This window comes from Onychostruthus taczanowskii, unplaced genomic scaffold (assembly GCF_017590055.1).
Source record: "Onychostruthus taczanowskii isolate IOZ18803 unplaced genomic scaffold, ASM1759005v1 scaffold25, whole genome shotgun sequence".
Classification (NCBI taxonomy): domain Eukaryota; kingdom Metazoa; phylum Chordata; class Aves; order Passeriformes; family Passeridae; genus Onychostruthus; species Onychostruthus taczanowskii.
Genome location: NW_024499796.1, coordinates 6,905,082 through 6,932,659, shown reverse-complemented (window position 1 = coordinate 6,932,659; position 27,578 = coordinate 6,905,082). Strand labels below are relative to the sequence as shown.

Sequence of the window (27,578 nt, the reverse complement as noted above, 5' to 3'; positions counted from 1 at the left end):
TCCCTCCCTCCCTCTCAGAGTTTCCTCCCCACCTTGCTGCAGTGGGAGTCGAAACCTTTGCAGGACTCCAGCAAACAATTGCTGCACATTAACTTAATTTAACTCTACGACCAAGAGCAAGTTTTTGCTGGAACTCAAGCTAAATCCAGCCTGGAGGAATGCCAGGGAAGCTCAGCCATCCAGCTCTGGGGGCTGCCCAGCATGGAGGCGAGGACGGGCCGAGGAGCACGGCGCTGCGCTGGCACAGACGTGGCTGTCCTTGACACGAGGATGCTGCTGCCTCCTGGGACCCGAGTTCTGTCTGCCAGGAGCTGCAGGGGAAGGAGCAGGGACGGGCACAGGCAGTGCTTGCCCTGGTTTTCGTGGTCATCCCAAAGCTGCCAAATGCTGGCTGAGGGCTGCAGAGGTGTTTGGTTTGTTCTTGAGGGACGTTTGGGTGAGCCCCTGGCTGTTTTGGAGTGATGCCCCAGCTCAGCTGGGGAAGCCCCTGCTCTCACAGATCATTCACCCCAGGTCCTGCCTTTTCCCCTTTGCTGCAGGCCCCACCCTGCTCCTCAGGGAGAGATGTTCACCAGCCACCACACAAAATCTGAGACCCTCAACAAGAGACTCTTCCACAGACCAAACCTTTTCTCCAATTTAAAGACAGCTTTGCTGGAGAATTCAGGATTAGCTGGAAGGTCTCCCACACCAGAGCCAGAAGAAGGAATGTCCAGCCAGGGCTAAGCAGCTCAGGGGCAGTGGGGATGTGCTTTGTGCTGGCACCCCTGGTTAGAGCTGAGCTACAGCCACAGGGGAAGTGCACTGAGCTGCCTTCATTGAGAGAAGGAGGCAGTGACCAGGAATTCATTCATCTTTAGCAGCAATGCAGCATCAACCTTCTCCACATCTCAAAACTCACCACAAATGCAGAAAAATACATCCCCTGCATGTGGGTACCACTGACCATTTCCAGCTCCTTTTATTGCAGGAGGTGCTTTTGGGGGTGGCCTCCAGGTCTGGAGTGCCTGATCCTGTTGGCACCAGGATAACAGGCTGGCCAAAGCTGTTCTGCTCCACCAGCACAAACTGTCCAAGTCATGTGGAGAGAAAATCCTCCTGGAGAGCATCCATGCATGAGACTGCACTGAGAACACACCAGGGAAAGAAGCAGGAGAGCACAAAGGGCCTTTTCCTTAATTTTTTTTTTTTTTTTGTGTGAGCAAAGCAGCAGCCAAGGAAGGCCAAGGAAAGCCTAAGAAGAGCAATTGGTGAAGTGAGGAAAGGAAATGCCACTTCAAAACAAGAAACCTCATCTTGCTGGTGCCTCTTTGGCCTGAGCACAGCTCAAGAGGAGGCTCTGTTCCAGTGATGAGGGGTGCTCCCTCCTCCTGCCTTCCTCCAGAGACTGCTCATCACTGCAGGATGGACAGACAGACAGACAGACAGTGCATGCACTGGGGCAGGGCAGGACAGAGGGGAGAAATCCTAATAACCAGCCTAAAATTGATTCACTTCTGCTCAATCTGATTCCTCCTAACTGGATCCACATGTCCTGGCCATGGCACATTAACTTCAATTACAGCTTATTAATGTCTCCGTGATGGAGCGTGCCCTGCTGAGCACGGCACTGACTGACGCTCTGAAGGCGAGGAAATTACTCCAGAGAGACCCAGTGTGCAATGGAAGCAGAACCAGTGGCTCTCACCACAGCCCTGCCAGCCAGGGAAAGCTCATTCACCCGTGCCTGAGCTCGCTGCTGCACCGAGGAGAAAATTAAGGAGTGAATAGAGAGATCTGTGGGGAAAAATCCTTCCACTTCCCTTCCCCACCCTGCCTGGCACATACACAGCACACAGACTAAGGGCTTGCTTGTGTCTATTCCTGTCCTGGCTCTTCTGCATCTCCAGTTACTCTGCAGATCAATAGGGACAGGATGGAAGAAGAAAGCGGGGAAAAATAAGAAAAGAAAAAAGATAGCAAGAAGAAAGAGAGTAAAAATAAATTGTCAGCCATGCACGGAGAGATGGAGCTGGCTGAGGCTGTGGGAGGAGGAGATGCAGAGGAGACCCTGAGGGAGCAGCCCACTGTCCCCACGCCCAGGAATGAAGCAGTGACCCCCAGGATTCACCAGATGCTCTGGCCTACAGGACAAGAGCAGGCAGAAAACCCTTTCCCCTTGTCCCCATGTCATTTGTTCTCTTTCTGCTTTTCCCAAAATCTCTGGGAGATCATGGTGAGGAGTTTTCCTTGGTGTGAAGGATAGGGTGTGCTTGGATGGGGGCCATGAGTGCATGGACTGAGAGGATCGCAGAAAGTTCTGAACCCACCAGGGAAGGCAGCAGCACAAGAAACCACCTGAGCTCATGGTCTGCTCTGAGGATAAAGAGTTTTCTCTTCCCTTGAGCATGAATGTCAACCGGAAATGAGCTGCCAAGTGCCTCATCACCCCGTGGGCACTGCCAAAATCCTGGTGTGGTACAGGGACACAGGCACTGCCACACTCTGAGGGCACACACTGTGGCCAGGCACGGCTCCTTCAGCCTCTCGGGGCTGCTCACTCTGCTCTCCAGGTGGAATTTTCTGGCTGTGTTTTGCCCTTGACCCTTCATTTCTTCACAATCATCTTCCTTCTTGTTTCCATGCCCCCTGTAGTGGATCCCTACCACCACCCTACTTTTATCTAGGCACTTTCCTGCTGTTCCTCCAACATGTCCTGGAAGGGGCTGTGTGTGTCCATCCCCATCCCTGCCCACCCTGCCTCCCCCCTTCCCTGCACAGTGTTCCTGTCAGGCTCACATTGATTTCTCTTCTCTTCTTCTCAATAACCCATCCCTTGTTGAGCCATACACTAGATTTAATTTGGTTTTAGTCCCTGCACTGTAACTGGCTTTGCTTACAGCTGGAATTAGATTGCTTTTCAGTGCAAAAACCTGCTTGCTGGGACTGGAATAATCACAGGAGCAGAGTAAATTCACAGGGAGCTTCTCCATCTTATACAGCACTTATCCACAGCTCCTCAGCTGCTCACCTTCCCTGCCCTGCACCCGTGGGGGCTGGAAAAGTCAGCAGAGGACAGGCACTGCCCTCGTCCCTGTCCAGCACGAGTGTCCCTCTCTCCTGGGAGCCAGCCCAGCAAGCCGGAGCAGCGCAAAGCAGCATCTCACTGTAGCTCACAACTCGGACTTTGAGCTGATAAAAGCACATTTCAGCGTTTCCCCTGCTCCCAGCCAAGGAAAAGCCCTCTCCTCCCTGCGGCCCTGCAGGATGCGCTCAGGGTGTGCCCAGGAGGATGCGGTCGGGCAGTTTTTGGGGAGCGGAGCCAGGAGCGGAGCCGGAGCCGCTGCGCTGCAGCAGCCGCGGGCAGGCGGCCACGGCGGCACGGCGCCAGCGCCGGGAGAGGCCGGCGGGGATCGGCCAACAAACCCCAACCTGTCTCGCCTTGGCCCCGGCTAAAAAGCAGCATTGCAGCTTCCCCGGGGCGCTCGCAGCCCGGCCATCCCCGCACCCAGCCGCCCTCGGGCTGGAATTTTGGATGTCTCGCAGAGGTTGTGACTGCTCCAGCCCTGGGTGTGTTTGAAAGGGGTTTTCATCCCCTTCCCTAGCTGCCTCTTTTCACAGAATTTTTAGGGATTTGCTGTCTTGAACCAACCTCTGTTGCTATTAAATTATATTAAATTTGGCCAGTGAATTCAAAAGCTGATGGGGGGCTGGGGAGGGGGGAGGAGGACAACTGAGAGCAAAGTGCTGGTTTGGGGAGAATCCCACCAGCGTGGCCTCAAGTCCAAAGTACTGAAGCAACAAATCCTCCTTCAAATCAAAGTATTTGAAGCAATAAATCCTGCCCAAGGCAGGCAGGAAAGGTGCATGGCTCAGAGGAGGAAGGTGTTCACGGGACACCAAGGGCATTTTAACTCTTTGAAGCATCAAGCATCCCCAGGCTGCTGTAGAAGCAGTAACAAGTCCTTGGTTGTCCGTGCTGATCTTGGAAGCCAAAGCTCATTGCACAAGCACTGACATCAAACATTCAGTCCTAATTTACCACACACATGTGGAGGTGCTCTCCCACTCCCCATCCCACATGCCTGAGCCCCCCCAGGGCTCCTCCCTGAGCAATCCCCACCGTGGGCACCCAAAAATGCCCCCAGCCCAGCTGAGAGCCACAGCTGCTTGTGAGAAAGACTCTCACTGCTGCCTCCTGCCTGCCCTGGCAGGTGGAAAGGGCTCTCCCATCCCTCACTGCAGCTTCCTTCCCCTTGGAGCCTGTTCAAAGCCAGCCTCGGTGGCACCTGCAAACATTTCTACTTGCAAGTCTCAGAAGCAAACCATTTGGAAGCGATACAAACGGCTCCTCTGTCGCTGTGGTGATGCTTGTTAGCATGGGGTGGGTGATGGGGAGATTTTTCCCCCTCTTGCCTGTAAGTCTCTCACAAGCTGGATGGGAAATCAGCCATCTCGGCACTTTTCCACCTTACTTTGCTTTTTCGGCTGATGTCATAACGTAACATATGGCATCGTATAGAGAAATGAAAAACAAATCCCAGGAGAAACAAACCCCCTCATGCTTCCTCTGCCCCAGATCTGTCAGGGGGTTTAACCTTACCCCAAACTTCATCTGCCAGGGCTGGGGCTGCTCAGGGTGTGCAGGACTGACTGGGGATCACCCACCCTGCTTGTACTGGCAGGGAGCTGGAGCTCAGTGGGGTGAGCCTCATTCCACTCCCCATATCCACCAGCATCACCCCTGAGACATCTGGGCAAAGGCTGGCTGTGTTTGCACAGCTGGGACAGGGGACTGGAGGGAACTCAGACCCTGAGTGTCCATCCAAGCCATGTCCCAGCTCCCCCAGCACCAGCTGCAGGAGGACACAGCCTTGGAGGTGCCCCAGCCACTCCCTGCAAGGACACATCTGCTGCCCTGCCTGGGGGGAAGGGCTGTTAGAGGGAGAAATGGTTATGTCTCAGGTGGCAGAAACGCTGATGGCTCAGTTTTCCAGCAAGAACCCTCTTCTCATCCCTCCGAGAAGAGACAAAGAAACACAGCCGCCGTTACCTGCCGGTGACTTCGATGTTGGAGACGGCGTAGAAGTACTTGTACAGGTTCTCCCTCTGCACGTAGGTGCCCCCCAGGGCGGGCCTCAGCAGCCTCATGCGCAGGTCGGTCACGGTGAAGAAGTCCTTGAGCCCTTTGGCGCTCTCCAGCCGCGTGTACAAGTTGTCCATGTTCTTGAGGTCGGGGCCAGCGAAGATGGCGAAGCGGTCCCGCACCTCAAACCGGACGGTTTTCTCTTTTTTGGAGCCCGCCCAGCGGGAATACTCCTCCGTGCAGAGGACCCTGTTGGCACTGGTGGTGGAGAGGTCCCGGACCCTCCGTGCTGGCATGCTGAAGGCCTCCATGCAGTCATCTGCGTAATACTGGTACGGGTGCCAAGTCCTCCCGTTGTCCAGAGACTTCTCCAGCATCATGATGGTGGGGCGCCCGTACTCGAAGGTGATGACGATGTCGTCGGTCAGCTCGATGCTCTTGTTCCAGGACAGGGTGATGTTGGCCAGCAGCGGCTCCGGGTACCGGCGCCACGTCACGCTCTGCCAGTAAGTGGCCAGCCCCTCGTCCTCGCTGTCGAACATCAGCTTGGGCGGGTGGGCCAGGTCGGGGTTGGAGGCGTCGCACTCGTCGCTGCACAGGTACGGGTTCTCCTGGAATGACAACAGCGGTCACCAGATGTCGGAAGCCAGGACACTCCTCTGGCTGCCCTGGATGGCTCGAGCCCCTGGCAGGGGGCTCAGAGACCTTGGCACGGAGTCAAAGACACCTGTGCCTTTGATTTTAACCCATGGAGAAAATTACCGGCTTTGTATGAAGACGTACAAGCCACGAGAGTTTAAGTAGAATGGTAGTTAGTTTGTCACAGGGTGAAAAAGCAGAATTTTGGGGGTTTTTAGAATGGGGGTTCAGGAGACATGATGGAGGGGTTTGGGCGTGCCTTGTCCTTCCTCCTTCTTCTTCTTAGCCTCCATCTTCTGTGTGATGGTGGCATTTTTGGATTGGTTTAGAGACTGTCTAACATAGGTGAGAGGTATTGGAAAATTATTGTAAATAAAGTACACGTAGTTCTTAGTATAAAATGTTAACACCACCCCAAGGGTGGGCAATGTGCCATGAACTGACCTGCCAGACAGACCTCAGCGGGTCAGAGAAAGAATGTTATAGATAAGGAAAAATAAACAACCTTGAAAAGCAGAACTGACACATCTCAGCTTCTTCTTCGGTCGTGGGGCTGGGAAAAAAACCCTCTAACACCTCGGGGTCATCTGGACCCCAGAGACCCCATCAACCAGAGAGGAAAGCAAAGCCTGGGCATGCCATGGGCAGTGTGGGCACTGGTTTGGCTGCTTGTGTCAAGCCTTAGCTGCTGGGCTGAGCTGGAGGGTGCCAGGGCCTGGCTCTGGAGGATGATGTCTCTGAGAGTGAATTTAAGGCAGAAAGATGTGGCTTTGCCTCAGCTGTGAGAACGGCTGAGCTGTTTCCTCTGAAAGGCCCTTTGGGAAAGGGCTTTTCAATTTGGCACGGGGCAATTTTCATAGAAAGCTCCTTCCCTGAGATGGTCTCTGGGAAACCTGGCTTAAGCTTGGCTGATTTACAAGCCTACAGAAAGCTGTGCTCACCCCTGCTGCCTTGGAGGAGCTGAATGGCTAAAACCCTCCAAGCACACCCCTGCCTCTCATGGCTCCTGAGGCTGAAAAAGCTGTGACACACCATCCCCCCAGTGCCTCTGAGCACAGCTAGAGGAGGGAAACCCAATTTCTCCAGCTCCAAGCTGGGACAGAACTGAGCAGTAGCAGAGAGAGCAGAGATTTGTGCTCCTGCCCACAGGGAACAGGGTGGGAAGGATGGCTCATCCCATCCAGGTGACAATGTCCTCCAGGCCTGAGCACTGGGAGAGAACACCCAACCATCCCATTTTTTTTGCTCACAAGTGCCAGTGCACAGCCAGGCTGTGTTTTGCAGGGACAAAAGATCTCTTTAACCTCCACACCCCCGTGTGCTGAGCTGCACTAGGACGCAGTGCCAAGGTCATGTTGAAGTTTTGGGGGTGGGCAGCTGTGCCAATGCATTTATTTATTATTTATTGCTCACCTTTATGTTTGTTAAAGCCCAGCATCACCGCCCTGCAGCCTCTGCCTCCAGGAGTGAGGAGTGAGCACGTGGGGATTGTGTAGGGCTGTGTTCTACTGGGTACAAACCACAAAAAACTCCGCAACACACGGCAAATCCTTTTTTTTGCATGTGAAGCATCTCTTGTGCTGTCACTTTGCCTCCCTCTCAGAATCAAAATCCAAAGGATTGGGGAGGGAGAGGGGTTGGTATGACAGCGGGCTCTGCTGCTGTGGGACCCTGCTCAGGAAGGCAGAGGCACCTGGCAGAGGAGGAGGAGGTGATAAAGCAGCTGGAGCTGCTCAGAGCTGCTGGCTGGAGGTGAGGAGCCTGCTGGAGGTGAGGTCTGGCTCTCCTGAGCACAGCAGCTTTCAAGGTAAGGCTGAGCTGGGTGTTGTGCTTTGCTTTGTGGGTGCTCTGTGCGTGGTTGGGAGCCATGGGGAGGTGCTGTGTGTGGGGATCAGTGTGTTCCTGCCTAGCCTGGGGACTTCCTGCAGTGCCAGGGCTGTGCCTGGGTGTGGAGAGCTGATACTGGTACCTGGAGGCTCCAAAAAATGAGCTGCAGGGCTGGATCTGAGCAGGCTGGGTGTGTCTCTGGCTGCTGCAGGGGTGGGAAGAGGCTGTTCCTGTGTCCATGGCTGGCTTTGAGCTAGGGAACTGCTGGAGTCTGAGTGCTGTGAGCTGCTTTTAGGGTGCCCTGGCACAGCAGAGGAGGGGATCTGGCTGGTAGAAGAGGATTCTCTCAGGTGCAAAGCGGGGCTGTGCTTTGAACGTGGAAACCTCTGAGTAACACAACGTGCTTTGGAAAATCTGGGCTTTGCCACCTCCTGCCAGGCAACCAAAAGTCTTGGAAAATACTTAGAGCTTCTCCACTCCGTGTCTGCAAAATGGGCCTTTGGTGCCTCCTCAGAGCTCAGACATGTGCACTGAAGGCAAACAACAGTTTGCAAAGTCAGTGGAGGCCACAGCACCCAGGAACCCTGAGAAACTCCCGAGGACACAAATAATTCTGTGTCTGGAGCAGCAGGTGAGCAGCACAGTGCAAACAAGGCAGGAGGCTCCCTGTCAGCACGGGGGAAAACAAAGCAGCGAGTGGCTGATGTGTAGGTGAGAACCAGGCTCCTGTGCAGGGCAGGCAGCCCTGGGGACACGAGGGGACTCCGTAAGTGCAGCACACCTTGTGTTTGTGTTGGTGTGCACGAGGCTGCCAGGGAAAGCAGCACATGAGAAAACAGGTCAAAACTCAAACTGCTTTCAACCCAGTCTCGCTCTGGCACACCCCTGCCTGGCAGTGAAGCTGCAAATGCCATGCTGGGGTTTGTCACAGCCTCAGCCTGGGCCACGTGTGGCTTTTGCCACTTCTGTGTGTACTGGAAGGAAGGGCTGGGACTGGAGCTGCTGGGTGCTTGCCCTGCAGCAGGGAGGTTACTCACAATAGGGTGCTTGGGTTGGTGTTTTAAAAACAAATAGCTGGATTATTGATTTATTTATTTATCTATTTATTTACTTTTAAATTTATTTAGTTTGCTGCTGGGTGCTTGCCCTGCAGCAGGGAGGTTACTCACAATAGGGTGCTTGGGTTGGTGTTTTAAAAGCAAATAGCTGGATTATTTATTTATTTATTTATTTAGTTTGTTTGTTTGCAGCTGTGATAACTGACCAAGAGAAATCAGTGGAGTGCTCAGGCTTGCTTGGGTGGGTGAGGTTAAGAAGTGAAGGCACCCCACAACCCCCTCAAAGATAGGGAGATGCCAGCTGGGCTGTGCTGGGGCTCTGGGGGGCCCTCTCCTGCCACAACAAGCTGTTCTGGAGTAGGGATTAAAAAACCCTGAGATATTGACACATTTAATATGCTCTCCTGACTCGTCACGTTCAGAGGAATTGTTTACCTCTGCTAATGAGACACAGCTTCCTGTTGGGGGATGGAGCTGCCTCTCAGCTCAGCTTTACAGCAGTGGCTGAGGGAAAAGGCAGAAAAATCCCCCTCAGCTGAAGTGCTGGGGGCTCTGAGTGTGCTTCCTGTGCTGAGGCAACATATTGTGTTGCAGTATGGTCCTCCTGTCAATGTGGCCATACAGATGGCTTAATGTGACAGTCCTGAAAAGACCATCCCGGAGGTCCATTCCTGCCTCTTGTCTGGAGGAGGGGGCAGCAGGTGGAGGATTGGCTTGGGATGGCAGCAGAAAACTCCCTGACAAAACTGCCCAGCTGCTCAGAGGCTCTGTCTGAGCAGGGTCTGTGTCTCAGAGCTGTCCTGGCAAGAGAGCTCTTGCCATGAACCTTTCCTTCCTTGTGTGCAGCAGGCACAGCCCTTGAGATGCTGTGAGATGAATCTCACTAAGTGTTTGCCCCTTGAGCTGCTGTGAGATGGATCTCACTGGGTATTTGCTTCTTGAGCTGGTGTGAGATGAATCTCACTGGGTATTTGCCCCTTTAGCTGTGCCCAGCATGGCCACAGTGGCCACCTCCAGGGCTGTGGATGATGCTCCTATCAAAGCTTTCTTTGGAGTGGCAAAATTAAACAAACAAAAGGCTCTGCGATGAAACACAAGGAAACATTACCCAGACAAAAGGCTGGCCAGGATGGGAGGCAGGACAGATTTCCCTGGAGCAGCTGAGTCTGATCAAGCATGATCCCCCTCCTCATGGTCTGGAGGAGCAGGGCTGGCCCTGGGAGCGTCCTGGCAGGTCAGGAGCAGGGAGCAGAGGAGTGAAAACTCTGCCACATGCTCATCCCAGGGAATGGAGGTGCACAATCCCTGCTGGCTCCCGTGTATCCCAGCCTGGCAGCACCCCCAAAGGTCTCTTGAACCACCCTGATGCTCCGCAGGGAGCAAATGACTCCAGAGGTGTGTGGTTGTAACAAGGCAAACATAAAAATAACCTCCAGGTGACAAGGTGGGGGAGAGCTTCAAAAGCCTCTGAAGAGTCACACCACTACAGCTTCCTGTGCTAAAATGAAGTGTTCCTTTTTGGGGTTAGGTTTATTGAATTGTCCTTCCTCTGTGGGATGCTCAGTGCCTTTTCTGCTGGGGGGGTGGTTTGGAGTCAGCCAGGAGGGCAGGGGGGAGCGGAAACAGATGGCCACATTTTGGCTGCTGCCCTGGTCCTGGTAAGATCAGATATAGCACTATTGAAACAATTCCAGGTATTATTTTTGAATCTGGTTTCCTCCTCCAAGCTGTGTGTCCTCCAAAGAATCTGTCCAAAGTCTTGAGATATTTAAGTCTTCAATCTAAAAGTCAGGATGCATTAGCCAGGCAAACTTGGTCTCAGTGAGCTTAAAATAAACCAGTTCACTTTGAGTCTCATGCTATTAAATCAGTCGTGAGTGTCCTCACAGCAACTAAACATTGCAGATTTCAGGCTCTCCAGCTCTTCTGGTTGGGCACTTTTTGGGGTTTTTGCAGCCTTTCTTAGCCCCAGTTCAATTCAGAAGGGCAAATCTCCAGGGGACAAACTGTGAGAGCCTTGTTGAGGACACAGTGTCCTAAAAAATGGCATCATGGTAAGGTTGTGCCTCTGTGAGCCAAATCAGAGAATGGTTTGGGTTGGAACAGACCTTTAAAGGTCATCTGGTCCAACCCCCTGCCATGGGCAAGGACATCTCCTGCTAGGTCAGGCTGCTGAAAGCCCCATCCAGCCTGACCTTGAATGTTTCCACAGATGAGACACCCATCACCTTTGAGGTTTGACCATGCCAGTATTTCATCACACTCTTTATAAAAGTTTTCTTCCCTACAGCTAACCTGAATCTGCTCTTTTCTAGTTTAAAGCCATTATCCCTTGTCCTAACACTACAATTCATAATAAAGAGCCCTCCCCATCTTTCCTGTAAACCCTCTTCAGACCCTGTGGGGTTCTGAATCCTCCTTGGCAGAGCTGCTCTCAGTGCTTCATCCCAGCCTGGGGTGACACTGGGGGTTGCCCTGATCCAGGTGCACTCCCATGAGCCCAGTCCTTGAGCTGGAATTGTGTTCCAGCCCTGGTGCCTGCTGACCCAGCCCCTGGGTTTTGCCTCCTCTTGGTGCCTGGAGTCACTCCTGGGCAGAAATGCTGCAAAAGGGACTTTCTGAAGGTGACAGCAGAGACTTGCTCCTTGAGGAGGATTTCTTAAGAAACAAGATATTGGTCTGACAAAGCAGGATGACAGGAATCCAGGATGCTGCAGAGAATCTGCTCCCCACCTTGCTGGGAAGGGGGGAATGGGGGAAACCAGCCACAACAAAAGGCCTCAGTTTTACAAAGCCCAGATGGTTTTTAGGGCTCTTAATGAGCGCAAAAGTTCCTTTTATTTATTTTTTTTCCCTAGGAGATAATACCATTTTTAAGCCTCATAGCATAAAATTATATAATTTTGTAGGTGCAATTGCTTGATTAATCATTAGGCTGTTGAATATTTTAAACAAACTAGACATCTGTTGTGAATGGTGAAAGCTGCACAGAAATAGGACTGCAGCTTTTAGATATCCATGCCAAAGGGAAGCTGGAAAGCAATTGCAACCACTAGCTGCACAGTGAAGAAAAAAAAATTAATATTAATAATAATAATAATATTAAAGGGGAAAAAATCCAACAAGATTTGAGCAAGGAACAATGAGTGGATGATGTGAGAGTTTGTACTGCTCAGCCCAGGATGCTCAATCACAGCTCATACCTGGTGTGATTTGTTTAATGGTGTCTTGAGAATTGTCCTGGAGTTCCTTTGCTTTTGGGGATCTCTTCTGCTTGATGGAATTGTGTTTAAACCAAGGCCTCTGCCAAAACCTAGAGCACCCTGGAACTACTTGTTTTTAATTACAGTCTCCTAATAAGAGTAATGACAAGGTCTCATCAATTTGGATGAGTTTTGGAAAACAAAACTTTGTATTTTTTTAATTGGGGGTGGGGGCTGGAAATCCTTGGTGCATTATAGGAAGATTTTTATTAAAGGGGAAAAAGTCAAAAGCATTCCTTCGGCACAAAGATCAGTGCTAGTTTGTGGGTTTCTCTTGGGTACTTTCTTCTGGAGTGTTTTTTTCTCTCTAAGAACTGGCTCTCAAACCCAGCCAGAGACCTCTCAGACCTTGGGTGTCTCCAGGCTCTCCTGCAAGATCTGGCTCTGGTTGGGATTGGGGCCTGTTTGATAGACCCCCAAAGAGTCTGCAGAGCCAGGAAAAGCAGGTGACAACACAGGAACCTCCTTCCCTCCTTCTTGGGACTGCTTGTGACCAAGAAAACCTTGGTCTGAACCTCCACCCTGGAGGGGACAATTCCCTCTGTAGCCCCCAGCACATCCAGCTGTGATGCTTAAGGAGCTCTCAGGAGCATCCCAAGACCCTTCTGCTTCCCTGGGGACACCCAAGGCCCTTCTGCTTCCCTTGGGACACCCAAGGCCCTTCAGCTTCCCTCAGCACACCTCCACTCTGCCTTTGAATTCCTGCTCAAAGGGGAGCAGGCGAGGTTCACAAAGTCCCCGCGTTTTCCTCGTGCTGCAACTGAGTCCTGAAATTGGTATCAAATTTCCTCCAAATCCTGCAAAAAACAAGGGGATCAGCAAAATCTCCATGTGCACCTGATCCCTCCTGCCCTGCTAATGTCCTCACTGTGGAGCAGTGCCACTGCAGGTGTCCTGCAGCCTCCCCTCCCCTGTCTGTCACGGGCAGGGCTGGTGGCCACGGTACATGGGGGTCCCCAAGCTGCAGAGGGGACCACGGCCAGCCCACTCCATCCCTGCCTGTCCTGTGGATGTTCTGGAACACATTCCTCCCAAAGTTCTGTTTTCCCCTCTCCCTTCCCCTGCCCAGCACCACGTTGGATGCGGGGTGGAGCTGGAATGACCTTCCCAGCACATTTCCTTTCCTGATTTGCACTCGGCTGAGTGCCCCCTGCTCATGCTGAGATTGAGCTGCAGGGCTTCACTTCCCTTCCATCCCCTGCTCCGGCTTTCCTGCCTCTTCCAGGGCTCCACAGGGCTCTCCATTCCCCTGCTGGGTTTGCTCTGGTGTGGGGAAATCAGCACAGGGAAATCACCCTCTGAGCAGGGAAGGTGCCTGACCCAGCTCCAGTGCCAGCCACCCTGAACCTCCCCAGTGACACAGAGTTCAACCCATTTTCTGCAACAGAAATTTCTGACAAGGGCCACCCTGAGTGATGTGTGTTTTGGGAGACTTCCTTGGCTTTTCTTCCAATAATCACTCCAGGACGTGGTGCTGCTTCCCAAACAGAATTGCATTTACCCAGGAGAAAACACAGGCTCGTCCTAATGACATTTCAGGGTGTTTTCACTCTTGCTGCTCCTGATCTGAGGGTTCAACTGCTCTATCTGGATTTATGACAAGACAAGGTGATTTTATGATCAAAAATAACATTTGTGAGTAATTAAATCTCATGCTTTAGGGCATAAACTGTAACCTGCCAGTGGCCAGGGTGGGACTCTAAGAGAGCTGGAAATACTCTCTAACAATTAATTTTCACTCTATTCATGGGCTGGGAGGGATCAGAGGGGTGAAACAACCGTAATTAATTTACAGCGATTATTTCCAACAGCTGGCGAGTGGCACAACTCACTGCAGAGAGGGCTGGGAGCATGGAGAGGGATCAGGAGAAACATGAGGCCCCTCTTGTGCCAAAGAGCCCCACAAATCCCCTTCCCTGTGAGCCCAGGTGAGGGTCTGTGCCCTCCTCTGAGGGACATGGCGGGGACACTGGGATCTGCCTGGCCAGGTCCACTGTTTTTGCACTGATTCCCCTGTCCCCCAAGCGGGCAGTGGACTTTCCCCAGTGCACAGCTGTGACTGGAACCTGGAGAACATCTCAGGAATAGCTTTGGGATGCCTGTCAGTGTGCAGGGAGAGCTCCTAAGGGGGCCAGCACCACAGCATTGGACTGTGGAGACTCTGGGGAGTCTTTCTTCAAGATGCTATGTTTTCTGCCTTTTTGGTTGTTGTTTTAAAAATACCTCTTTGGTCAAGTTATATTTTAGATAAGACAGGAGCTGTCTCATAATGTAGAAGATGCAGTTTTCCCATGGGCTGCTTGAGCAGCTGCAACCCAAGAACCACCTGGGAATGCTCCAGCAAAGCCTTCATGTGCACATCCTCCAGGCATCACTCTCCTCTTCCCAGTGCCCCTCCAAAGGGACCTTTTGAGGTGGCCCACGTGGGTTGGAAGGTTCTAGCAAGGCACCCAGGTTATTTTGCAGCTTCACCTCTGCAGGGGAAGGGCAGCTCGGGATGAGATGGGATAGGATTCAAAGCTCAGGGAGGGCTGGTGGGGTGTTTTGCTCACTGATGTGTCCTTCCCCTGCCCCCTCCCTCCCCCAGCCATCTGCAAGGGGCTCTTATTAAGGCAGAGACAGCAAAAGGGGAGAAAACCGTCCTCGCTAACAAGCTGTTTGCTGTTTATGAGCAGGTAAAGGCAGAGCTGGAATGAATTATTAATAGGGTGGAAATGGGGTCCCTCCACAGATCTGCTGCTAATTCTGGCTCAGCCGAATGTCACACCCTCCATCTCCTCCCCGAACGTGGTTTGGGGGATTGATTGCTCCTCCGCTTCCTTCCCCTTCCTGCCGGATCCGAGGCTGTCCGAGCACAAGGTCACCCCTGGCCGGGGCGTTAGGACAGGCTTTGCCTGTGTGCTGGGTTTGGGAGAGCAGCTGGGTGAGTCAGCAGAACCAGCCCCGCTGGCTCTGGGTGAGACTCTGGGACGCACTCAGCGAGACATTTTGCTGTTTTGCCTCTTCCCTTTGGCCTGAAGCAGACACTCATTCACTGAGCAGCGCCGCTCGCTCAAGGCTCCCGGGCTCCCTTGGGCCCGTCTCTCTGCCAGAGAAGAGATTCCAGCCCTACGGTGGCTGCTCTTCCCCTTCCCCCTCCAGCCTGCTCTGAATTCCAGAAGCATCTCGTTAGTATTTCATCCAGGCTCAGCATCGTGCCCTTCTCTCTCTCCACCAGCCCTGGGGAAACATCACCGTGCCAGACAGGGTGGGCTGGTGGCAGGGCAATGTCCTGTCTCCAGATGGGAAAATTGAGGCAGGGAGGGATTTCAGGAGCAGGTCTGGGCTTCACAAGGCATTGTGGGCTTCACCTTTCTGAGGACTGAACTCCCCCAGGCACCTGCAGCAGGGCAGTGTCTCCCTCACCCAACCTTGATGTGAGGCTCAAGGAAATCTCTGCTCTCATCCCACGCTGTGTCCGAAACTCTCCCTGTGATCTGGCAGCACCTCATGAAAAGGGTCTGAACTGGTCTTTGCACTGTAAATGAAACAACCTCGCAAAAGGGTGACATCCAGGCAGGAAGCATCCTCTCCACAAAGGGAGGATCCAGAGGGAGATGCAGCTTGTCACACACAAGGCTGACCCAAGTCACCTGTCCACCCTGGCGACGCAGCTCCTGCACCGACACAAATCCCCTCACGCCCACTCTGGCTGAGCCAGAAACAGAAAATCTGGTTACAGGAGGAATTTCAGCCTCCAGCCTGAAACCAGCCCAGCCCTTGGGTGACCTCTCCAAGAAGGGCCCCGAGCATGCTGTTTGCAGAATGGCCTGGAAGCAGCACCTCCATTTCCAAAGCCCAGGGATGGCCTGGGAGCAGCTCTGCTGCTGCTGCTGGATGCCCTGCCCAGCACCCTGTCCTGAGAGGCGTCTGCAGCTGATTTGGGGGCGACACAAGGGTTAACACTGCCCGGAAAATTCCACTCCTAAGCAGATAATCTCATCTGTGCTGGGTATACACACACATCACCCGCAGCAGCCCGGCCTCCCGTGGAATCGTTTTTGAGCAGCTCTTTCTTTGTGAACTGCTAATCCCCCGGTGAGCTGCTCTAACCCCAGCCCTCCTGCCGCCCTGGGCTCACCTCCACCCCCACCTCCCTGCACCCCTCAACCTCCCCCTTGGGCACTGGGGGCTGTGGGGTGACCTAGAGCCCAGGATCAGAGGCCAGGGATCAGGCCTAGGCCTGGGATCAGATGAACCAGACACCCCTCAGCTGGCAGCCACGGGCATGCGTTCAAAAACAGCAGATTAATCCCATTGACTGCTTTTTAGCTTGTCTCCAAACTCAGACTTTCTGTACCGGGGACTTGCAAGCTTTGCTCTTCCCAGGGCACTTCCCTGAATCTTGTTTACAAATTATCTGCTTGGATTCCGCCCCATCCCTTCCCTGGCAGATTATTAAACCCTTGCATCTTGCTACAGAGATGTATTTGTGTCCGCAGCCCCTAGCAGCAGGAGCACAGCAGCAGCGACCTGTGTGCAGGGCTGCGAGTGCATTATTGATTCAGGACTAAGAAATTGCTTAGGAAGTAGGAAAAGTGTCCTGCTCTCTAAAAGCCTGTGCGCCTTGTAAGCTCAATACATGCAGCCTTTGCAGAGAGGCTTGCTACACCGCTATTAATAATTTATTCTGTAAGAGAGGCCCTGATAGTTTGAATGGGGGAGGGCAGGATGCAGAGCCCGGGGGTGGGAAAAGGGAGGGAGTGGAGGCTCTGCTGTGCTTCTCAAATGGAGGTGCAGATGTTGCCCAGAGCGTGTGTGGAGGGGGCACAGCTGGGTGATGGGTACCCCTGCACCCACGCCAGCCTCTGAGCAGGGCTCCTGTGTCAGTCTGCTGCATCAAGCACTCTGCCTTGGCCGTTGTGGGAAAAGCATTTGGCTGCCTAATGCTCTGTGTCAGGGGAACAATTCAGCAGGTGCCTGTCGGATGTTTGGATTGAGTTGTGTCAGCCCAAAACACGTCCTGGCTGTCCCTGAGACCCCAACAGTGATCCTGTCCTCAGACAGGGCTCCCCAAACCTCCTGGCTGGCAGCACTACAGAGCTGGAGCAGCTGACTCAGCCAGCAGATGGGGAGTTACAAACCCTTTGGCCGGAGCAGAAACCAGTTGAATCTGTGCTAATTCTCCCTTTGGGACACGGAAGTGCCAAGGCAGGACTGGACACGGTGGTGGCAGCATCCCTGTGGAGCTCAGCACGGGGCAGCAGGGACCCCACAGCTCCGGGTGTGCAGCACCTGGGCTGCAGCGGTGGCACCGTGCTGGAGCTGCTCCACGGAGGGGAGCAGAGGGAAAGCTGCTCCTCAAAGCATGGGTGCATGGGTGGGGATGAGACCCAGCCCAGTGACTGCAGCACGGAGCTCCTGGGCCAGCAGCCCCTGTGGCTGGAGCCTGAGCAATGCAGAAATCCCCCCCTGAGGCAAAAGGCAGAGGTTCCCCCGAGCCTGGCTGCAGGTGGCACTGAGCAGATGTGCAGAGGCACCAAATGGGCAGGGCAGCAGCAGGGTCAGTGCTGCACTGTCCCCTCTGGGTGTGCTGGTGGCCCTGCCTGGAAGAGGGGGGACGAGTGGGAACCTCATGGGACATGTCTGAGGCTGCAGGGGATGGCTCATCCACCTGGGGTGAAGGCTGGAAGTCCAAATTGCTGTTTGCCAGGGCTCTGCAGGAAGTAGCTTCTCCCCAAAGACATCTTCAGAATGGTGACCCAGCAGTGCTGTGTGGTTTGGGGAGGAAAAAGCCTCTTTGGGGTTTTCCAACACAGAAACCTGTGCTCTGTGTTGAACTGCCTGAGTAACTGGGCCAGCCAAAGCTCCACGTCTCAAAAGGCTGATGGTGAAAGGATGGTTTGGGATCTGAAACTAAGGTTACAACTGGACTTTCACTCGGGGAAACCACAGCATGGTAGGATAGCACCTCTTCCCACTCAGCCAGGATTTTCTGTAGGGAGAAATCCTTTTAAAGTTTATTGGAAAATCATACCTATGCTATACAACACGATACAGATTTTAAAATAAATAAATAGGGAGATTTCCCTGAATATCTTTGGCTTCAAAAGTTGCCTATGGAAAGCTGTGGTACCTGGAGCTGCTGTATAAAGGCTGCTGCAAGAACTGCTCTCCCAGCTCTGGCCAAACTTGCCCTCAAGTCTTCAGACCATTCTCTTCTGTTTTTCCCATCTGGACACTGTTCCCTTTGAAGAGCAAAGCTTTTCTTAAAAGTAGTTTACTCCTCCTGAATACCTTCAAGGTAAGGGAAAACTTTCTTGCTCACTGTACCAATTAAATCTACTTGACAGCTTCATTTTTATCACTGTGTCTTTTCCATCAGCAGCTGGAAATGATCCTTGTTAGGGGAGTTGCATCCCACTTTACAACAAGATGAATCCCGAACTGGACATTTAAGGAAGTTGTTACAGGCTGTTGAGGGAAAATCCAGTTTGCTCAGCACTCTCTAATTTGAAGCTGAATTGTATTCTTTCATTTTTCTGTGAAGCCTTTCCTTTTAAAACACCAAGATCCTGCTGCACTCTGAAGTAGCCTCAGTGGCAGGAGAAGAGCAGTGTGTAATTTGCTGAGCAGCTAATAATGTACAACCCAAGGGTCTGGCCCCAAGGGCAAGGAGCCACTGATCCTGACTTGAAACAGTGTCCTCTGCAGCAACCCTGATGCTGAGGAGTGATTAAGGGTGGGAACAGAACCAAAAGGCTCCAGCTCTTTCTCCCACACTCAAAAGCAGTGCCACGATGGGTGCAAGGGGTGGACTGGGAGACTCCCCTGGGTAGAAATGGCAGCAAGTTGTCTTTTCCAGGCTTTCCTCAAGGAAAGGGGAGCATTTTCCAGGTGTTAATTTAAGGGGCTGGAGGCTTCCAGGGGGGAAGAGGGGCTGTTAGCACCTTGCAGCTGGGAAAAGAAAGTCACTTCTTTCTCTCCCTACAACCCCACCAGGGGTGTACAGGTGATCTGACAGCACAGAGTGAATTTCTTGTGCTGCTGAATTCTGGCATAAAGGCAAAGTGATCGTCCCCAGTGCCATAGAGGTTCCACAATGAAGGGCAGAGGGGAGTTCTACAGCCAAGGATGGGTTTGCCACCAGCAGTGGGTAGCGCTGATTTATTCAAGGAGGAGGGAGAATATCCGCTTTTCTTGGAAAGGATTTTCCATTGGACTTGTATACAGGCTCTGCTCAGCCCAAAGGATATCCTTGAACCCTAGGGCAGTCAAAAAGCTGAGAATACCTTGTGCTTTGCCCCCTGGTTCTACACAAAACCAGGTAGAACTCTGGTGGGCTGGGAAGGGGCTGTGGGTCTCTGCTCAGGGTACCAGAAGGGGTGAATCCATCCTTTAACCACCAGAACATGCTGCATCTTTAAAAATGCTTTTGGAAGAGCATTGCTGAAGCAAGTCTTTTTCCCTTCTTACTTTAAAATATTTGGTTTTTAATCATCTCTAAACCCACAATCCCTTGTTTGCACCTAAACAGGTGTACAAAGATATAGGTGGGTAGAGTTGTATGAGACGGGCTAAAAATGCAGGGAAAAGGGTTTCTTAGCCCAAAGGTTTGTCTGCTCTTTCCAATTTTAGCACCCAGCCCACAGGAGAAACAGTCCTTTAGAACAAGCCTTATAACCACATGTCATTCAGAAAAGTTTAGCTAAGAATTAAACTAAACATCCAATTTGGCTGCATGTGTAATGAATAAATAAAGCCTTTTCCTTTCATGTACCCGTGCCAAAGTCAACAAGCTCTATTAGCTGATGAAACAATGCTGACGCCAAATAAAAATACCCCTGACCCATCAATATGGGCTGAGAGCTCAGCCCTGCATCAAAGAGTGTTGTCAGAACAAGAAATACTGTCTTGACACTTCTGGGGGGAGATACAACTCCCATTCCTGCAGCAAGGGGGGTTCCCTGTGCCCTCACTGGGATGTCAAGGAGCAGCAAAGCCATCCCATAATGACAGCCTGTTATGGACACCTCTCCTTGTTTCTGCTGGAATGATTTGGAAACCCCTCGAGCTGCAAGGAGCTGGGCTGGGCTTTGGTGTTTGCTTGCTCCCCGCTGCACACCTTGTGTGTGAATTCCCCACAAAACCTGAGGAATTTTTTATCCTGTGTGCAAAACGCTGACGCTTGGAAGTGAAACTCCCAAAGGTCCCTGCTCAAAGAAGTGCTTCAGCATCTCAGAGCATCTCAGCACCTGGGAGCAGCCTGCCAGCTGTGCCACCCTCCTCCTCCTCCTGCCCAGGAGGGTGGGAAGGTGAAGGAGCACCACGTCTCCCCTCTGCCCCATGGGGATGTGCAGCTTGGCCATTTCCCAGCTGGGCCTGCCCTGCAAACCCCTCTCCTTTGAAATCCACTTTCAGCTGCTCTGTGGCATGCCCTGCCTGTGATCTTTGAAGTCTCACCCCTCCCTCGACATCCTTGGTTTAAAAGATCTGTTCCCTATTAGTCTTCAGTCACACTTTCAGTTTCATTCAGGCTTTTATTTACTTATCCATCTGTCTTCCTGCTCCCACCATTCCCCCTGCCCTGCCAGGAGGCAAAGTACAATTCATTTTTCAGGTGAACCTGCCAGGAAGGCATTGCTATGAATAGGAACAGGTTCAGAAACTGTGGAAAAAGCAAAACCCTTGACTTTAATAAGCAGCAAAACGCTTCCCAATCAGAAGAAAGCAGCCAGATGTGACCAGAATTGCTATAAAACTCAAAGGACGGTCCTCCAAATAATTCCTGCCATCTCTTGAGGCCCCTGTGCAGAAGTGTTGCTGGAGCTGTGGCAGGGCAGTGCGTGATCCCGTGGGCTGTGCAGCCTGGCAGGGCACACTCGCTGTCTGACAAGGTCCTGACTGTCACCAGGACTCTGCTCCTGGCCTGCCCTGCACGGGGACATGGTGCAGCTCACCCCTGCCAGGCTGCCTTGGGCACGGAGGGCTGTGTGTGTGCCTTTAGTTTTGATTGCAGCTGTCTGAGCAGGGCAGGAGCCCCGCTGGGCTGCGCTTAATTCTGAGTAACGCGAGTTTAACTGCACGGACAGTCCCCTGCTGTTTTGAAAGACACCTAAGAAAGCAATACAGTCACCGTAAGAACTTCTCTGCTGGAAAGCCAGGCTCCTATGAGAACCCACCTGTTACAAGGAAATAATTAAAAACCTGAAGAGAAAGGATAACAGGACACCAGAAGGCACCAGAGCAGGCTGGCAGCGAGGAGCTGCCCTGGGTTGGTGTGAGCTGCTGGCCCTCCCCTCTGCAGGGCTCGGGGGCTGTAATGATCTGTGGGCAGAGACATCGATTTTTGCCCAGCACTTCCTTAGAGCAGGGGGAGCAGAACTCGGCTCACATCCTCTGCGGGCTCCTCTCCCTCCCCCTGCACGTCGATAGGTGTCAAGTCACCACCCAGCACCGGCGATGGAAGGGCCATTTCTTGCTGAGTCCACTTTCCACTGACCATAAGGGGATGCTCAGCAGGAAAGTGGCCACGTGTCACTCTCGGTGAGAGAGGCACTGAAAATTTACCTTGATGGCCTCCCAGCCCACACCACTCCAGTCCTAAGGGTGGGCTGGAGCCTGGATTTCTCCTGCAGCCACCCCCTGCTCTGTGCACTGGGTGCTGGGTGGGCTCCTTGCTCACCTCAGCCTGGCTGCTCCTCCTCTGCTTCGTTCTTATAACTCTTTAGTCCTCTGGAGAGAACAGCAGTGGTGTAAGATGGGGGAGAAAGGGCTATAAATACAGTGGTATTTCCCAAACCCATCCCAAAAAATCTAAACAAATACCTTGCAGTTTATAATTGCTGTTCTTAGCTCGAATCTTCACCAGGGAATTGCTCAGGGACAGTGCTGTGAGTGCTGGTTTCTGCTCTGGGAGGCGAGAGCCGGGCCAGGCTGGGGTGAGGCAGGGACAGGGAGGCAAATCCATGTTTTGCATTTGTGTAGCTCTCATTCACGGCTGTACACGGTGTTTGCAAGTGTTACAGCACATGGCAGGCGTACGCTACAAGGAAATACTGCTGGTGCCCAGAATAGAAAGATTTCAGCTCAGTATTGACTGAATCAAGAGATGCAGGGAGCTGATTGCAGTTTGTGTCTTTTGCTTCCTTGGAGGTCAGTGGAGCTGAAGTCTGGAGCATCCTTAGCCTGAGAGGGTTTGCAAAGAGCTGCAGTGAGTGTAGTGGGAAGCAATCTGGTGTTCTCCTTTTAATCCTCCTGCAGTCAGTCAGATAAATGGAAATACAGACTGACCCATCAATAGTTAACAGTTTTATTTGCAGCCTTGGACTTAATCTTTCTTTTCAAACGATCTTTTAAAAGGAAAAGCTGCTACTTATCAGGAATTAGTGGAAATATCTTCCCTGGCACTAATGAGAGCCCTTAGGCTGGAGGGAACTGGGTAACTACTGACAGCATGTTCTGATGATCATAAATGTTTGGCACCCCTCGGTGTCACAGGAGCATTTTTCTCTTGGATTTTCAAGAGGTGCCCTGACTGGCTGGGCCCAGGGTGGCAAACTGATGCATGGCAATAGAAAATAGGACTCCCTGCACTGATTTATAGGGAGAACTCCCCTTCTCATTACAATAAAAGAATAATATACTCTTTTAGAAGACACTCCTTGTCCAGGGCTCAGCCCAGTAGAAACCCTGCCAGCATGGGCTGGCTTGGTGTCTGTCCCTTAAATGTGTGCCTGGACCACTCCTGGGGGACCTTTGGGAGGGGGCATTACTGTTTTGCTCTTTGCTTTGACCCCTGAACTCTTTAACAATGTAAAGCCTTGTGAATTATAAATCAAATGCTCCTGCTGAGCTTTGTGGTGCACGGAATGAAATGCAATGATTAATATTTAAGAGAAAATAAGTTAAAGATTTTAACTACAAGGGCAAATGTCTATCCACAGAGCCCTTTCATGTGGAGGCTTGAAGAGAGGGAGAACCACATTTTCAGGGGCTTTAGTGAAGTTGTGGTTCTCAGAGCAACTGACAGAGCTGTGAGGGTGCAGGGGCCAAACTCTCCTGCCCTGCCCTTCATGCTGCCTCAAACTGAGACCACCTGCCCACATCCTATAAAATCCCACAGTGCTGGAGCAGCCCTTGGGGATGGGACTGGCGAGCACACCCCACACTTTAGCAAGCAGAGGAGCAGCTCAGGCTGTGTGCTTGCAGGGGCAGAGCTTTTCCAAAATCCAGACCTCACCCCGCAGGACTTGCTCAGCCCTCCCTGGCTCCTCCTCACCCTCCCTTCAGCATGCCAGCCCCATCCCTGCTGCAGGACTGGCTCAGCCCCAGGATGAGCAGGGTGCTCTGCACACTGACAGCTCCAGGCAGTGGCCACCGTGGCCACCCTGACCCAGGACATCCTCCCAGTGGCATCTGGGCTGGACACTGCCTCCAGCCACCAGCAGAGCCCGTTCTAAGCCAGGAAATAAGGGAGCAAACACTTACATGGGTGCAGAACCTCTCCGGAGGATCCCCACAAGTGATTCCTGCCGGATCCACCCGCACGGTCACGTAATCCTTCATCCGCATGGCCTTGGGCTGGCAAGCATAAAACTCCCATGATGGGCCATCATCCGTGGTCACCCAGGACTTGCAAATGTCATACTGCCCCATGGCCAGGGGGACGCAGTGCACGAGGAGAGCAGCCAGGTAGAGCATGGCAGCTGCGGCCAAGCGCGGGATCCCTGGGCGAGGGCAGTGCCGAGAGTCCCGAGGAAGGCGGCTGCTGGGCTAGGGGTGGCTCTCGGGATCAGCATGGAAACTCCTCATCTAAAAATGCTCCAGTCGAAGGAGATCCAGACAGGAACAGGGATGATCCCACTCTGCACGCTGTATCTGGACTTGGAAAGTTCCTCTTGGCACAGAAGCCAACTTTGCAATTCGCTTGATTGGGAAAGTTTTGGCCAGAGTTGCTGATCAGTGGTCAAAAGTCTTCCTTAACCTCATTTTTTCCCCCTTTTATTGTACGAAAGGTCTTCCAAATCAGCATGAAAATATCTAGAGGTGACTCCAGTCAATCAATACAAAGATCAAGTTCTGAGCTGCTGATGAAATTTGATAGGAGTAAATTGGAGGCCGTGAGATGGTGCTGGATCAGGTTTTCCTCAACCTTCTGGTCTGCTCCAAATGCGTCGCTGTGGAAAGTGCCTCAAACTGTGTCTGCCTTAATTATTTGGGTGTTAGAACATTAGCACATAAAATAAATAGAGCATCTGGTCATCAGTACAACTCTGACAAGAGAGACTGCTTGGAGCTGAAATTCCTTTTTCCCAAAGGATGGTTGTGTCAGCGTGAGCAGGTCGGTGCCCAGATCCGTGGTGGTCCCGGCAGGTGCTGGGTGGTCACGGGGGTGACTGGGGCAGGGCTGGCCTTGGCTTCTCCCGCTGTGTCCTGTGGTGGTGGCGAGGATTCCTGTCCAATTCTGCCTTTTGGCAACGAGCACCAAGTTCCCAAAGCCTTCAGCTGCAATCCATGGGGCTACCTGAGATCTCCTCTCTCTTTCATGGTCAGGACAAAGGCAGAGCTCATCAGCAGGAGGGACCTGAGAGAAATTGGAAGACAGGTTAGGTGGGAGCGAGGGGGGACAGTTGGAGCAGGAGGAAGAACAGGAGTCCCTCAGGAGGCAGAGCCCTCAGCTGGGCTTGCCAAGCCACCAGACAGGTTTTTGTAACAGGGAGATATACAACTTTAATAAAAAGCAATCCATAGTAAGATGCTTATGGCTTTTCTGCTGTCTGGGAGAAGGGAAGGAGCGCTGCCCAATTTAAGGTATCTGCTTTGCAACAGCAGCTGGACAACAGGAGCTCTAATGGGTCTTCAAATAATATCAAGAAGCAGCTACGGGTCATTAGAAGATGGGGAATATGCAGACAGAGAAGGGACAGACAGACAAATTGATAGTCCTAAAAAGATAAGCAAATAAATAAGACAGCTGGGGAGACAGATACATTGTCCAGCATCCCCACATATGATTTATCTGAACAATAACATTTAATAAAAAACAATTTAAAGTCCTAATACCATTTAGGTTCACCTAATACAAAGAGCAATGACCTTCCCAGTATTCATTTCAAGTTAGAACAACATTTCTGCAATTTTGTTGTCTTTCCAGTAGAGCTATAAAAATTGTAAGTAATTACAAAACAAAATGACAAAGAACCAAAGCGGGGAGGGGGGAAAAGTCAAACCCTCTCTCAATATTAGATTCAGGAGGGAAATCTCATCCAAGAAGGTGGGAGGCACATATCCAGAACAGAAATTTACCTTTGGATAATTCGCTTTCTATTTCTTTCCCCAACTTTTCTCTCACAATTGAGGCATATCTGCTTCAGCAGCATGCTTAGCATTTCCTTTCTCATGAAGCTCAGTTACTCAAGCTCAGAAACTCCAGGTTAACAGATGCATTGATCCGTGTTCAGGGGCTTCACACCGCTCTGCTACCATCTCCCTTTCCCCCCTTTTTGCTTGAAAGATTGCTGATTGAGATGAATGAGTTCAGAAAAGAGAAGCTGTCTCTCATGCTTCGTTGCCAGCTCTCAACGAAGAGCCTGTTATAGCTGCGTTGGACCTGAATAAACTCCCAGAAAAAGAATAGACTGGCTGCTATTTTTATATTATGAGTAAATGTAGTAAAAATAATAAGCCAGTGTGACACAGTGTTTATAAGTCCTACTTACATCAGAGCTGTCTTTTCAGTTATAACAAGTCAGTTCCTAATTATTACATCAAACTGGTCACTGCCAAGTGCCTGATAACAGCGAGAGTGAGAGACTCTGGTATTGTGTAGAAAACAAGCAGGGTAGTTTTAATGAGGACTCCAGTGCTGTTAAGTTTATGGATCTATTTTCACAGCCTCAACAATTATATCTTGCACATGAATGGCTGTCAGGGAAAAACCCAGGTAGAAAGGATCTATAATATCTATTAGTGTCTTGTTATGCTGGCTAAATGTCACAGATTCCCAGGGAAGTGAAAATTTGCTGGGAAAAATGTATTTACTGTCTGTCCATCAGCAGGCAAGCAGGTTTGGGGTGAAGTCTGTGGCTCAACACCCACTTAGCCAGTCCAGTCCCTTTGCAGAAATAGTTGGAGTGTTGCTCTGGAATGAGCCAACATACTGCAAACGGGGCAGAGAGGCTCCCCAAATTAAAGCTTTCACCCTGCTTGATTTGGTTTAGTTCGTAGAAAATAAATCTTCACCTGATATTATTAAGAAACTGCAGTTCATGGGAACAAATAGAATCAATGCTCTTTGTTCTCTTTGAAGAGTACTCAGCACTCACTGGGGACTGATAGCCAGAGTATTAAAAACACAAAATTAGATTGTGTCTTGACTTAGCCGGCTCCGGGTTTTTTTCTTATTATTGGATTAACACCCTATTGAAATAAAGGGACAACGCTGAGCAACAACTGAGCTGCTCTCGGATTAAGAGCAGAAAGTAAACTCAATGAAGGAGTTTTTAATTTTCTCTCAGAAGTGTTGCTCTCCCCATGAACTCTCCGCTCTCCCCCCGCGCTCAGGGAGCGGAGCTGTCCTCCTCTTTCCCACGCTGACCATCCCTTCCCCGGACAGCCAAGCTGGGGACACCGCGGGGGGACGGGAGCCCGAACCCCGCGACAGCGCTGCGCGGCTCCCAGCAGAAAACCTGGAAATCCCACTCGCATCCCGCCGCTCTCCCTGATGGATTCGCGGTTCCCGGCAAAACCCGATGCCGCTCCCGCTCCGCCCCATCCTCCCCGGTTTCTTTTACACTAAAGGACTTCGGGGGGCTGCACGGACCGGGGAGGGACTCGGCGGGGAGGGGGGAGCCGGCGGCCTGGGCTGGGGGAGCCCCCCGGCTTCCCAAACTCCCGAAGTGGGAAAATAAACCCCATCCCGCGGCGGGGAGACGGGGATGTTCCGGGGAGGGGGACAGAGAGCGGGACACCCCAGGAAAGCGGGGGAACAACTCGGGAGGCGCGGGGGGACAGATGCTCGGGGCTGACGGGGCAGATGCCGGCGCTGGCCGCCCCCCCTCCGCCCCCGCTTTCCCCCCATCCCCGGCGCTGCGGGTCCTTACCGGGAGGGAGCTCTGCGGCGAGGGGCTCCCGGCGGAGCAGCGAACTTCGGGGCCGGGGGAACCCCCAAAACACACCCCCCCAGCCCTGCCCTGCCCTGCCCAGCCCTGCCCTGCCCTGCCCAGCGCGGCGGGCAGGCGCTGCGCCGCCGGCCCCCAAGGGCAGATGGCCGGGGGAGCTTTGTGCAATCCCGGCTCCCCGGGCAAGTTAATGCCGAGGCTGAAATCCCTTTTGCTCTCACTTTCAATCACAATCGGAGCTTTTATCTCCGTGCCTGATCCCGGCTGCGTAACTTCCTCTGTGCAGCTTTAGCACACACCATCCCACCGGCGGCAATGGGCTTCTTAAAGGTGCAGGAGGAAATGCAGGGGGGGAGGAGGAGGAGGGAGGGAAAAGCACCCGAGGAAGAGGAGGCTGCGAGTGGGAGCCTTCAGCCCCGGCGGCCCCGCGGCTCCCGGTGCAGCATCCGCGCCGTCCCGCTGCCCCCGGCTGGATAACGGCAGCCGGGAATGCCGCTCCTCGGGGCTTCTCTTTTATTTTTTTCCTTTAAGAGCTTAAAAAAAAAAAAAAATTAAAATCATGAGCTCATGTTTGCTCGAGAGAGAGAAAAAAAAAATCTCCAGTCACGAGGGTTTCCCCACACGT

The 27,578-nt window shown here is 52.3% G+C and overlaps 1 protein-coding gene across 3 annotated transcripts in view; it reads right to left on the bottom strand.

Annotated features, from left to right (window-relative positions):
• Positions 1-27,162, bottom strand: part of NTNG2 (netrin G2) — a 48,237-nt gene extending 21,075 nt beyond the window's left edge. The window contains exons 1-3 of one of the 3 annotated variants that reach the window (XM_041406639.1): positions 26,936-27,162; positions 23,322-24,417; positions 5,033-5,676 (exon numbers count right to left, since the gene is read on the bottom strand). In XM_041406639.1, the coding sequence (XP_041262573.1) occupies positions 5,033-5,676; positions 23,322-23,534 (857 nt within the window). In that variant the 5' untranslated portion in view covers positions 23,535-24,417; positions 26,936-27,162. Of the gene's footprint in view, positions 1-5,032; positions 5,677-21,659; positions 21,708-23,321; positions 24,418-25,139; positions 25,238-26,935 lie in introns of those variants that run through there. The other 2 variants (XM_041406638.1, XM_041406640.1) reach the window with 2 other exon arrangements.
• Positions 27,163-27,578: the final 416 nt, after the last annotated feature.